Source organism: Myripristis murdjan, chromosome 18, assembly GCF_902150065.1.
Source record: "Myripristis murdjan chromosome 18, fMyrMur1.1, whole genome shotgun sequence".
NCBI lineage: Eukaryota > Metazoa > Chordata > Actinopteri > Holocentriformes > Holocentridae > Myripristis > Myripristis murdjan.
In genome coordinates, this window is record NC_043997.1 from 2,095,221 (window position 1) to 2,108,635 (window position 13,415).

The 13,415-nt window shown below is 45.7% G+C and overlaps 1 protein-coding gene across 1 annotated transcript; it reads right to left on the bottom strand.

Moving 5' to 3' along the window:
• Positions 1-2,762: 2,762 nt before the first annotated feature.
• Positions 2,763-5,223, bottom strand: LOC115376971 (Fc receptor-like B). Its single transcript, XM_030076823.1, has 5 exons — positions 5,193-5,223; positions 4,333-4,590; positions 3,867-4,109; positions 3,090-3,284; positions 2,763-2,857 (listed from the first exon to the last, which is right to left on the bottom strand). Exons 1-5 carry the CDS (start codon positions 5,221-5,223, stop codon positions 2,763-2,765), a joined length of 822 nt encoding a protein of 273 aa, XP_029932683.1.
• Between the last annotated feature and the right edge of the window lie 8,192 nt (positions 5,224-13,415).

Below are 13,415 nucleotides of genomic sequence, written 5' to 3' on the forward strand. Positions count from 1 at the left end.
CCAGGTATTTATAGGAGCTGACCGACTCCACATCACAGCCCCTAATGCAGACTTGATTAGGTGGGCTCCTTTTCTTCCAGAAGTCTTTTGTCTTTTGTCTTGGCCACGTTAAACTGGAGGTCTTCTCCACCGCCTCGCTGATGTTATGCATATGTCTTTTTCTTCTCCTCGCTGCAGAAATGGCGTCTGCATGGGCTAACTCAGAGGGCAGACTTTGCCTTCCATGAGATAAAACTGATAATATTAACTTCTGAAAACTGCAGCTAAAGGAGTTCAGCCACCCCTGCTGTGTCTTTAAAGGTTGAGGGAATGTTTTTACTGGCCTTTTGTAAGCACATCTGCATCTTCAGATTCTTTCAGTTTAAACCAGACAACTCTTCTTTAATTAGGGTTATGGTTAATTAAAGTACAGTATTTTGATCAGATTTCAAAAACAAAACTGGGAAACCTGATCAATAATTAGGATGTTCAGCTCATATTACTGAAGACTGTCAAAGTGACAGATTCAGCATCAGAAACCAGAGAAATATTTCACATCAGATACTTTGCTGGTTTTAAATAATGCAGATTTTTGCACCTGGGCCTTTGATGCTCCTGCATTTCAGAAATCAGGTATGTGGCATTCAGAGAGGGCAATGCAGCAGCACTCAGAGCAGCCAGACAGAACCTGACGGTGGGCATAAAGAGAGCAAAGTCCACATATGCTCTCAAGATCCAGGGACATTTCAACTCAAATGACCCACAGCATGTGAAAAGGCATCAGGAGCGTCACTGATTACAAGAGGAGTGACTCTCTGTGCCCTGAGGACCCAACGCTCCCCGACACTCTGAATGCCTTCTACGTTCGCTTTGAGGCGTCCAATACCACCACTTCCTCCCTGCTCACCCCCTCCCATGATGAGCTGCTCCTGACTCAGCCCTTGCTCTGATGAGCCCCCAGTCATTAGCGTCACAACAGCTGAGGTGAGGAGAACACTGAAGAGAGTTAACCCTGGCTTCAGGCCCCGATGGGATCCCTGGCAGGGTTCTGAAGGACTGTGCACACCAGTTGTCCGAGGTCCTGATGGACATATTTAACATCTCACTGTCCCAGGCCAAAGTCCCATCATGCCTCAAGTCATCTGTAATCACCCCTGTGCCAAAGACCTCCACAGTATCATGCCTCAATGACTACCGCCTGTTGCACTCACCCCTGTCACCATAAGGTGCTTCGAGAGGCTGGTGTTGAGGCACCTGAAGCAGACCATCAACATGGCTGAGGACTCCTTCCAGTTTGCGTACAGGCAGAAATGATCTACAGCTAATGCCATATCAACTGTGATCCACCAGGCCTTCTCCCATCTGGAGAATAAGGACTCCTGTGTGAGGCTCCTGTTTCTGGACTTTAGGTCTGCATTCAATTCCATCATCCCGCAGAAGCTCGTGTCCAAACTAGCAACACTGGTGACTTCCTCATTCCTATGCAACTGGGTCCTGGATTTCCTGACCTGCAGGCCACAGAGTGTCCAGGTCAACAACAACAGATCCTCAACCATCATCCTGAGTACTGGCTCCCCTCAGGGCTATGTGCTTAGCTCGCTGCTGTACACACCGATGTCCTACGACTGCAGAGCTCACCACAGTGGAGCAGCTGTGGAAATGGTCCCCTCCATCAGGTACCTTGGGATGCATCTAAACAACACCCTCACCTGGCACACCAACGCCATGGCTGTATTGAAGAAAGCCCATCAGTGCTTCTATTTCTTGAGGAAGCTGAGGAAGGCAGGACTTGGCGCTGACATCCTCAGGGCCTTCTACAGCTATGGGGTGGAGAGTGTCTTAACATCCTGCCTCACGGTGTTGTATGGCAGCTGCATTGTGGCAGAAAGGATGGTGTTGCAGAGCGTGGTAAAGTCTGCACAGAGGACAATTGGCTGCAGCTTATCACCCATCAGCAACATCTATAGACAAGTTTATGCACCAAACCCTGGGGGATGCCATTACCCTACAAAAATGCACTTCATAAAATAGTCTATAGCACCAAATGCAGGAAGAGAGCCGTCTGCCTTCTCCATGACCCCACCCACCCTGCACACCAACAGCTTCTACCCAGATGCAGTCAGACTACTTAACCCTTACCCCCATATACTTTAACAATCTGCACCCTGACTCTGCTGTTGATGGCTGTTGACTGTCGTTGGTTGTTGGTTGCTGTTTTTCACTGGGTTTTTTTGCGCCCCATTGCTGCCTTTGCACTCTGTTGCTTCTAGTATACATGTGCAATACTGTACTCATAGCCAGATGTTTATTGTTATATCTTATTTATTTATTTACTTTTTTATTCTTTTATACTGCTGCACACACACAGAGAACTGGGTAACTGTATTTTGTTCACTCATGTTTCATGGTTGAATGACAATAAAAGTCTTAAGTCTTAAGAAGTCTGAAGTGTTCATAACATGAAAGAAAACAGACATGAGACGTTTTTGTCCACGTGATGTTTATAATTAAACATGTTTGAAACTTGACAGTGATGACATGTACAGTGGTAGATTGGTAAGCCATACATGTTCCACCTCTAATCTTGCAGCTATCTAACAATTATTTTCATACTAACTGGCATTCATGTGGGTAAATATGAGCGTGAGCAAGCATTTTATATATGACAAGCGTGACTCAGCAGCCTGTATTCCTTTTTTATTGAAATTGTCAGTGTCCAGTTACTGCAGGACTCTGGCAGGGTTAACTTTTGTTTTACTCCTTTTTGTCCTCATCCATTCATCTCAGAAGTCATGCTCGGTGGTGACATCTGCAATGACATCATCATACTCGTCATCCAATCCCTGCACTGTTGCCATGGAGACAGGTGGCTCAGGTCCTGTAGGTCAAAGTTGAAGAAAAATTCAGAAAATCTGTCCTCTACTAATACAGGACCGGTACTGACAGAGGCAACAGCAGGATTCATTTATTTACATCGACTGAATCCACAGCAAAAACTGATTTTTCTAAGTTTGGCTGATGATATTTTTCTAGTCTCTGACCTGGTGTTGGCAGTAAACAGCAGCAAGAGAGCACAAGACAGAGAGACGGTCAGTCAGTCAGTCTCTTACCTGCAGACCTCTGGCGCCACAGAGACACCAGGAGCAGAGTTGAGATGCAGTAAGGACAGAACACCACTAGGTGGCAGAGCAGTCTGACAGGAGACAGCAGGGGAGCTGAGTCAGTGGGTGCTGACATGGAAGTGGATGGAGCCCTAGCAGTGGGTGGGGCTTTGGCAGTAGGCAGGGCTTTGGTAGTGGGTGGAGCTAGAGAGAGCAACACACATGGACAAATGAAATAAAGATGAGAGTTAAGGAAATGTTCTGGAGACATTCTGGTTCTGCTGTGGACGGCACCTGCAGTGTTCACCAGTGACACCAGTGCTCTGACAGCTTTGCAGTGGTTTTGGTGGGAACTGTGGGAAATATCTTGCACAATGTCATGTGGCTTACTTCCAAAAATGTTTCCCTCTGTTTTCTTCTTGTCAGCTACTGCTTTCCTGCTAATAGCGCTTTTTCACACCTGTTTGTTGTTTGGTTCAAAACTGTCCTCCTTACACATTACACATTAATTCTGGTGTTCATTCTAGTGTTCAAACAATAAGTGATCTTTCATACATGTAGAGTTTGATTAGCAGTCAACAAGCCACCAGTGTTGGCAGTCGATATGAGTGTTAGCTTGTGTTTTGCCACAGCGTTCGACCCGTCTTTGAGAGGGAGGAAGGACAGCTCAATGACAAATCTGACAGTCTGAGAAATAGAGCTTTCTCACATCAACTCTGCTGCTACAAGTTAAGTCTGCTGCTGTAAGTTCATGTTAGTGAGGAAGACACAGAGAAACTGGCTCACCTGCCACAGCCAGCCGGCTGGTTGCTGACTGTCCATAACCAGAGATGGTGCAGTGGTAGAGACCTTCATCAGACTTGGAAACATTGTGGATGGTCATCTGTCGTGCAGACTCAGTCCTGATGAGCGAGCCATCTTTATAGAAATCAGCTGGGAGGTTGGAGGGAGACCTGGTTGTACAGTTCAGAGTCACAGCAGCTCCCTCCATCACAGGAAGGACAGGACTCTGCAGGATCACATCACCACCTGAACACAGAGACAAACCACAGGATTTCATCCATTTATGGCTCCAGAAAGTCAGAGGAATACTTTATTTTGCTGTTTTGAATTGAAAAAAGGTCTTTTATTTTACAGGAGGATATGTTGTTTTTGCTTTTATTTTTGTATGAATTCTTTTTTAAAAAATTTTTTTGAGTGCAATGTGGTGTTTGTGGAGCAGTAAAGGTGAGTAGCTGCTGTGTGGACTCACCAGTGATGGTGATGTTGACGGTGTTGCTGGTTGCTCCCTCTCTGGACTCACACCAGTAAACTCCACTGTGTGATGGGAGAGTAAAACTGATTCTGCAGAAGGAAGCTGTTAGTTTTCCCCAGTTGCGCCCACACTCTGACATGGTTTCTATGGTTGTGTTCCTCTTCACTGTCCATCCAGCAGAGTCTTCCTCACAGCTCAGATGAAGAGACTCACCATAAAACAGCTGAGCTGTGCTGGGCCTGAGAGTCAGGGAGGCTGGGTGGGGGTGGAGAGGAGGGACAAAGGACAGAGGGCTGACTGGGCTGACTCTTGTAAAGCTGGAAGTCAGAGACTCTCCTAACACTTTTGGGCCTGCAGCCAGAGAAGTGCACTGACCTTGTTGGGCCTGCAGCACAGAGACACGGTCAGCACTGAGGACACAAGAGACTCGGCTTGGTTTGAGCTTTTCACACCATCACACAAGACAGCTGCACTCCAACAACATGCAAACTGGGCTGTGGACTTCCTGTCAAACCTGCTAAAGTCTGCAGGCCAATCATTTGGCTTCACTGTGTTTCATAAAGACTTGACTGGAGATTTAATCCAGCACAGATGCAGGAGAAACACATGAAGGCATTTGTGCATCTTCCACCAATCAGTTGATACTGATGTGAACGTGTGTCTAACCCTAACCCTAACCCTAACCCTAAGGTAAGTAAACAAAGACTAAGGTAAGTAAACAAAGACTAAGGTCAGTAAACAAAGACTAAGGTAAGTAAACAAAGACTGAGGTAAGTAAACAAAGACTAAGGTAAGTAAAGAAAGACTAAGGTAAGTAAACAAAGACTAAGGTAAGTAAACAGCCAGTTTGTACTCACAGAGCAGCCGTAGTAGAGATGGGCTCTCCATTCCACAGCTCGCTGATATGAGATCAACACTTTGAGTTTCATCAGTCACACCAAGTAAAACCCGCCCCCTTCCTCTGTGAGTGTGACAACATGTTTTGGGCTGTTTGTGGTTTTCTGCCCAGCAGCAACTGGGAAAGACAAACGGGAACAATAGTTTATTCAGTCCAGTTTGATATTATTTAGTTTATTTGTGCTGTGAAGAAAACAACAACAACAACATAGGACTGAAATGATGAATCTGCAGCACAGAGTTTGTAGCAGAGTGTGAATGACAGCCGAGCACAGCTTGGTGGTGGACAACAGGACGTTCTGCGTCATTGCAAAATGCATCAAAAGGCAAACACACCTTGAAGGTGACATGTGGAAAATGAGGTAACTTTATCATATAATTCAGTATCATCATCATCATAAGTTAGGCTATTAATTTAGGATGATTTAATGTTCAAGTTCTCAATACGGAAATCACAAACATTCACTTCCCCCTTGTTGACCACAACCACATGAAAAAACAGAGCATGCTCTTGTACCAGCTAGCTAGCGTGTATGACACCCACCCACCCACACACATCCTGTCACATCAGTGTGTTTCCAGGTAAGAGAAGTGATGCCTGACAATCGGTCTTGCTGCTGTCATTAAAGCTCTCCCTCGGCTGTCTGGGCATCACACTGACTTTCTGAGGCCTCGTTCAGACTGACAGCCCAAATCTGTTTCTGGCAGATCCAGGTTGGTTTGCAGAAAGCCTGCACAGTGAAAAGCCACATGAAAAGCCACTTTTGTAGGTGAAGTGTGACTCCAGTCTGATTTCTAAAGAAGTGTCTCAGTCAGTCGCTCTGGACGCTCAAATCGGATGTCAGAGTCTTTCGTGTGTCTTGTGACGTGACGCAGCGATGACATCAGATCCAGAGTGAGGGAGGTGCAGAGCAGAATCCCTGCTGCTGCTGGCAGAGCGGCACGCAGACGCTCAAATAAACCGTCTGCCGACACTTTGCACAGAAGCTTCTGGATGTTTCTCCTGCTCCCACGGTAGAAAGTCACATCATCGGCGTACGGGGTTACTGATTCCTAGGTGGTTACCATAGCAGCCTGCGCAGACAATCTGGCGATGTCTGGACACACAAATCTGATCTGATCACTTGTGAGTGACGATGTGGACAGTCTGTCTCCAAGATCTGATCTGAGATCTGATTGGCCTGCAGGCTGAACCTTCCTGTCACTCACACACTCCCAGACCAGAGATCTGTTCTCTGCAAATCCCATGCTTTGTCTCGTCTCCGCTGTTTTTGCGCCACCATGTGGTGCCAAAACAAACCCGCAGGCGTCACACACACACTTTCAGGTGTACAGACTTTGGCACAACGCAGGGTTTTGTGTGTGTGTGTGTGTGTGTGTGTGTGTGCGTGCGTGTGTGTGTGTGTGTGTGTGTGTGTGTGTGCAGCTGCCGGTGTGCTGCTGCTCAGTTTGTGAACATGAAGATGGTTTTTCCTCTGAGTCTTGTTCATCCTGCTAACAGCTGACCAGTCCCCCCCCCCCACTGAGCTCGAGCTGGGTTGGCATCTGGTGTTTGATATAATTACTGCATCGTGCCTCCATCTTACAACTGGAGGAATAAAAGGGAGCACAGCTTCTGAGGAAACAGTTCAAAAGAGTGAGGAGCTGCAACCTGTTGAATTCAAACAAACTGGAGCCAAATGACGAGAGCTTTGCCTCTTTTGTCCATTGAAAGGTCAACCTCCTGCATTATTTGTACTGCCTCTGCACCTATCGCCATGACGATGCTTGTGCAGTGTGCATGTGCACCTTGAAGTAGCAGGTGTTTTTCTTAAGGTGAGCTCACAGCAGACAGACTGCATTTAAACAGCAGCTGGAAGTGGCAGAGGCATCACACAGAGAGCTGAACCAACAGACTGAACACAAACTGCAATCAGCATTACTATTTAGAGAAAATAAAACAAATGCAATAAGTAGGTCCTGTATAAAATATGTGTGAGATGAGGCTGTTAATAGACTGCAGTTGTGGTTTCATGACCCAGTTTGTTGCAGCCAACATGAAAAAATAAACAGACTAAAAACACACTGGTGAATACAGAGAGAAAGACAGGATGTAGAGATTGGTTAGCCACAGCCAAGCCTGAGCAAATGTCAAGTTTCCATCTGATGACTATATACATCATACACCACACACACACACACACACACACACACACACACACACACACACACAAAGACTGTTACAGGTAAAACTGTTTATGGGTTTGAAGTTCTGGGTGCCCTCCATCTTGGCTGAACCCAGACAGTCTCTCTCTCTGGTGTTTCCTGAGTTTTGTGGCGGTTCTTAAGGCTTCTAACCCTGATAATCAGAATATAAATCAGAACACAGAAGTTTGTCTTTCAAGAAAACAGATATGAGACATTTTTGTCCAGGTGATGTTTTTAATTCAACATGTTTGAAACTTGACAATGATGACATGTACAGTGGTAGATTGGTAAGCCATGCATGTTCCACCTGTAATCTTGCAGCAATCTAACAATTATTTTCATACTAACTGGGATTCATAATGAAGTCATATTTTTCACCATGTTGTTTCTCCTCGTGATGTTTTCCATCGAGGTCAAGGAAAAGTGGTTAGGAGAGGAAGCAGGCTGTGATTTTTTTGGACTGCTTGACAGCAGCCGATGTTTTGTCTAAACTGACTGTCAGCGTCCAGTTACTGCAGGACTCCTCTGGCAGGGTGACCTTTTGTTTTACTGCTTTTTGTCCTCATCCATTCATCTCAGAAGTCATGCTCGGTGGTGACATCTGCAATGACGTCATCATACTCGTCATCCAATCCCTGCAATGTTGCCATGGAGACAGTTGGCTCAGGTCCTGTAGGTCAAAGTTGAAGAAAAATTCAGAAAATCTGTCCTCTACTAATACAGGACCGGTACTGACAGAGGCAACAGCAGGATTCATTTATTTACATCGACTGAATCCACAGCAAAAACTGATTTTTCTAAGTTTGGCTGATGATATTTTTCTAGTCTCTGACCTGGTGTTGGCAGTAAACAGCAGCAAGAGAGCACAAGACAGAGAGACGGTCAGTCAGTCAGTCTCTTACCTGCAGACCTCTGGCGCCACAGAGACACCAGGAGCAGAGTTGAGATGCAGTAAGGACAGAACACCACTAGGTGGCAGAGCAGTCTGACTGGAGACAGCAGGGGAGCTGGAGGAGGGGCTGGTGTTGTTGGTGGTGTTGTAGCTGAAGGCAGAGAGCAGTGTGGCGGGTCAGGTGAAAGTGCAGATGGGAGTAAATGTGAGTTTCAGCGTTTCAAAACGCTGAAACTCACTTGAACGTTTGGACAAGAATTCTTGCAGCACCTGCTCATGTCAGAGAAACTGGCTCACCTGCCACAGCCAGCCAGCTGGGTGGAGACTGTCCATAACCAGAGATGTTGCAGTGGTAGAGGCCTTCATCAGGCTTGGAAACATGGTGGATGGTCATCTGTCCTGTAGACTCAGTCCTGATGAAGGAGCCATCTTTATAGAAATCAGCTGGGAGGTTGGAGGGAGTCCTGCTGGTCAGCCAGCTGGTCAGCAGGCTCTCGATGGTCCCTCTGTAGAAGGTGGTTAGGATGGGAGGGGGGAGGGAGGCTCTTCTCATCCGCCGTAGGAAGTGCAGGCGCTGCTGTGCCTTCTTCGCCAGGGAGGAGGTGTGGAGTGACCGGCCGAGGTTGTCGGTGATGTGCACCCCCAGGTACTTGGTTGTGCTCACGACTTCCACGGCTGTGTCGTTGATGAGGAGGGGTGTGTGGCTGGGTCTGGATCTCCTGAAGTCCACGATGATCTCCTTAGTTTTATCGACATTCAGGACCAGGTTGTTCACCTTACACCAGTCCACAAGATGTTGCACTTTCTCCCTGTAAGCCAGTTCGTTATTGTCCTGAATGAGGCCCACAACTGTTGTGTCGTCCGCGTACTTCAGGATGTGGTTGCTGCTGTACCTGGGGCGACAGTCGTGGGTCATCAGGGTGAACAGCAGGGGGCCTGGGGGGAGCCGGTGTTCAGGGAGATGACACTGGAGGTGTTGTTACCCACTCGGACAGACTGGGTTCTGTCGGTGAGGAAGTCCAGCAGCCAGTTACACAGGGAGGTTTTGAGGCCCAGGGGCTCCAATTTGCATACCAGGTCCTGGGGGATGATCGTATTGAATGCTGAGCTGAAGTCCAGGAACAGCATCCGTACGTGGGTGTTCTTTCCCTCCAGGTGCTCCAGGCTCAGGTGGAGAGCAGTGGAGATGGCATCCTCAGTGGAGCGGTCACAGAAATCTCTTAGCCTCACCTTAATGACACTGTCCTGAAAACACCTCCTGTCAAATAACAGGATTAACTTAAAGACTAGGGGCTCTATTTTCCCAGTGCAGCGCAGGGTGGCACAGTGAGGCGAATCTGGGCAGAGCTATTTTGGACCAGCGTAACCCGAGGGACGCACAGTTTTGAATTTTGGCAGACCAACGTGCACTGAGGTGGGAGTGGCGACGCAGCAGGGGGAGGTGTCGACAGATTCAGCTTGGCGCAGTGACATTTCGTGCCAAAAGGCTTCGCCGAGGTGCGCCAAAAGCTCGCCATCTGAAACCACGTCTACTTTCGGCGCAAGGTGCAGCGGAGCCGGCACAATGGAAGTTTGGCTGACAGGCGGGCAGTGCGCACACGTCACCAAAACCCCTCAGATTGTCAGACACATTAACAATGCAATAAATACCCACAAAAACCACCATTCAATGCTGTAATTTCAATCAGCACATAAATGTATCTCCATATCGACTGTCCCGTCACATCTGATGTCAGATCAAAGGAGACTGGCACCGTCTGGCAGCGTCATGGAAACCCAACCTGATCACCTGTCAGTCAAACAATGTGTCCAGTACTGTGATGTCTTTTTTCCAGTCATGGTGTCTGGCGCTGCTCGTGTTAACTACACAGTTCTTCTTCCATATATATAAAAATTCCACACTGGGTTTCCGTTATCCGGTAATCACCGGACTATGACTAGTAAATCTGCCAAAGTCCGGTAATTTTTAAATGTCCGGTGGAAATATTCCCTCTAAGCACAATTTGAATTTTATTAAAACAGGCAATTTCCACGTAATTTTATTTATTTATTTATTTATTTTTTAAATAGCCTGCGTGATCCCTGTCTCCGGTGTACCAGAGAGAGAGAGAGAGAGAGAGAGAGAGGTTTTTCTCTGCAGAACCGGATCAAAACAGCTCGGCAAAGTCGCCTGGGGGAGAACAAGGTCACAAGACTGATGCGCATTGCAAGTTGTGGAGAGACACTTGAGACTTTTGATTTTAATTCAGCTGCTGAATTAAGTTTTTATTGCATCTATTTGATTTCAAGTTGGCAGCACGCCGCGTTATTAAAATGGTATGAGCCCGTTTTTTTGTTTGCAAATTGTAGTTGCAATTCTTTGCAATTGTATGCAATGTTCATGTTAAAAGAGCACAGGCTTGTGCAATATTTATTTATTTATTTTAGACATTACGCACGTGAGACAATTGACGGCACTCATTTAATTTGATACAGCCTACTTCTTAATAAAAAGATTACGCTATAAATTGACATGCCTTGATATCATTCTTATATAGCCTGCATATAATTTTAAGCTCAGTAAATTCAGATAATATTTGACCGGAATTTCAAACATTTGTCCGGTAAATTGAAAACCTGTCCAGTGCCAATTTTTCTAACGGAAACCCTGATTCCACACAAATCGAAAATGTAAAATGCATCAGTTCCGTGTCAGACTCTGGGCGTTTAGAACAGCGAATGTAAAAGCTTTCATGAACCGGATTTTGTTTTAATCTCCAGTGTGTTGTTGCATCAGTAAGTGATGGAGTCGAAAGTTGCAAAACAAACATGTATTTATATGAATATGGCGAGGATTATCCTTTGATTAAAAATGGGGACTTCACACTTAAATTTGTATTTATATAATTATATTGCTTGTAAAAATCAATAACTTTAACAGACGGTGACAGAGCTGTCCCTCCTCCCTTGCGCTGGTAGGAGGGACAGACGAGTATTTGTGCCACCGTGCACAGCGTACCAAACTTGCAAAATCCACTTGGCCACACCCAGTTGTACCTGCGCTGTGCCCCCGCCTCGCCCGGAATGAGAAACTAGAGCCCATTATGTTTTACATAACAGTCTAGCACCCCTGGTTGTTTTCTTTCAGTGCTGCAGTATTTTGGGGGCCTGTCTCCCGGTGGTGTTTGATTCTGAGCTTGGCTCACTGTTCTGCATTGCCCTGCTGAATGATTTCTGTTTGTTTGAGAATTTCCTTGGTTTTCTGCATTATCATTAGTATTATCATTTCTCATCCGAGGGTCTACCTGGTTACTGGAGTTGTTACTCTGGCCGGCCCTGAGCCTGGTCTTAGAACATTGTTATTAGTGCTTGTTACGACCTGTGGTCGTGGCGACTAAAGTGTTTTTTTTTCAGAGATTGCTGTGCCTGATTGGCTGCCGGCAAGGACGACCGGGATTGGTCCAGCCAGCGGGAGAGGGCTATATAAGGAGACCGGACGAAGACGGAAGCGGCATTCTTCTTCCGCTCCCAATTCCACACTCCCTGATTTTTGCTCTGTGTTGTGTGCGTGTGACAGGGATTTTTAGCTTCCTGTGTCTGTGTACTTTCCAGGTGACGTTCCAAACTGTAAGCCAAGTGTACTACAACATCCAAGTAAACCTCTCTCATTCCCACTGGTCAGTCACACCAATCACACTTGACTGGGTGGAGCCTGGAGGTGGTCCTCTTCAGTAGCTCACACTTCCCTTCAACTCTTTCAAGTCTGACTTGCAATTTTAACTGCACAACAACAATTTTTCTATCTGCGCCACAACATGGCGTCGCTACCACACCCTATTTGTTCACCTCGAACTGTCTCTCCTCAACCATACAACACTTCTCTCACACCCTCACTCTTACATACATCAACAGGAAAAAAACAAAGTCTGTCTTGTTTCTCTCTGTTAGTTCAGTCGTTGTTCTTTTTGGTTGGGGCGATACTGAACCCCTCCTCTCTTGTTCAGACATGTTTAACTATTCCACAGCTTTACCACACAAGCTGAGCTCTCTCTATCTCAAACAACAAAACACACACACACACATACGTCATGCTGAGCTGGTTTTTATTTCAGGAAGCATCAATCAGCAGGTCAAGTCAAAGTTTCAAGAAAAATATTTTTCCCTTCCACGACCCTGAGGTCTGTTCAACATGTGCATTACAGCGAACTGCAAAGTGCTTCACAGAATAAATGACACATGAATCACAAAGAATCACAAAGAAAATTTAAATTAAAGTGTTAAAGTGTTTTACATTATAAATGAATTTACAGCAAAGTCAAGAAAAACTTCAGAGGAGGAATCCCAGCCTCCATCACTACAGACTTCTGTTATTGACATGCATGTACAAATACAGTGAAAACAGATGGTTACACACACACACACACACACACACAGTTGTGTTTCCATCACTTCAGAGGACATTACATTGACTTACATTCATTTCCTGGAGATTTATCCTAACCTTAACCCCAACCCTACCTGCCTAACCCTAACCCTAACCCTAAAGTTATCTTAGCTTTAAATCAAGTCTTCACCCTAAAATGAATGATTTTCACTTATGGGGACTTGCTTTTTGTCCCCATAAGGGAGGCGAGTCCCCACAACATGACTGTGTAAACAGATTTATGTCCCCACAACATTAGCAATACCTAGACCACACACACACACACACACACACACACACACACACACACACACACACACACACACACACACACAAGCTGAAGGTGCTAATGAACATCATGTGATGAATCTGCCTCGTTCTTAAACACTGGTGAACTTAAAGCCAGAGGTAGAAAGAAAGTGAGGACACCATCTACCTGTCCAGGTAGACGGTGTCAATAAAGTCTGTTCAAACCAGGTGATGGTTTGATGGTTCGATGCAATGCAAAAAGTAAAGGACCAGCTTACTGTAAAGCAGCAGCTAGTCAACTGAAAGCAGAGGTGTGTTATTATACCAACCATTATACTGACCAGAACAACTAGACATTACATATATATATATATATATATATATATATACATATATATATATATATATATATATATATATATATACAAATAAAATTTAAAAAATATATAAATA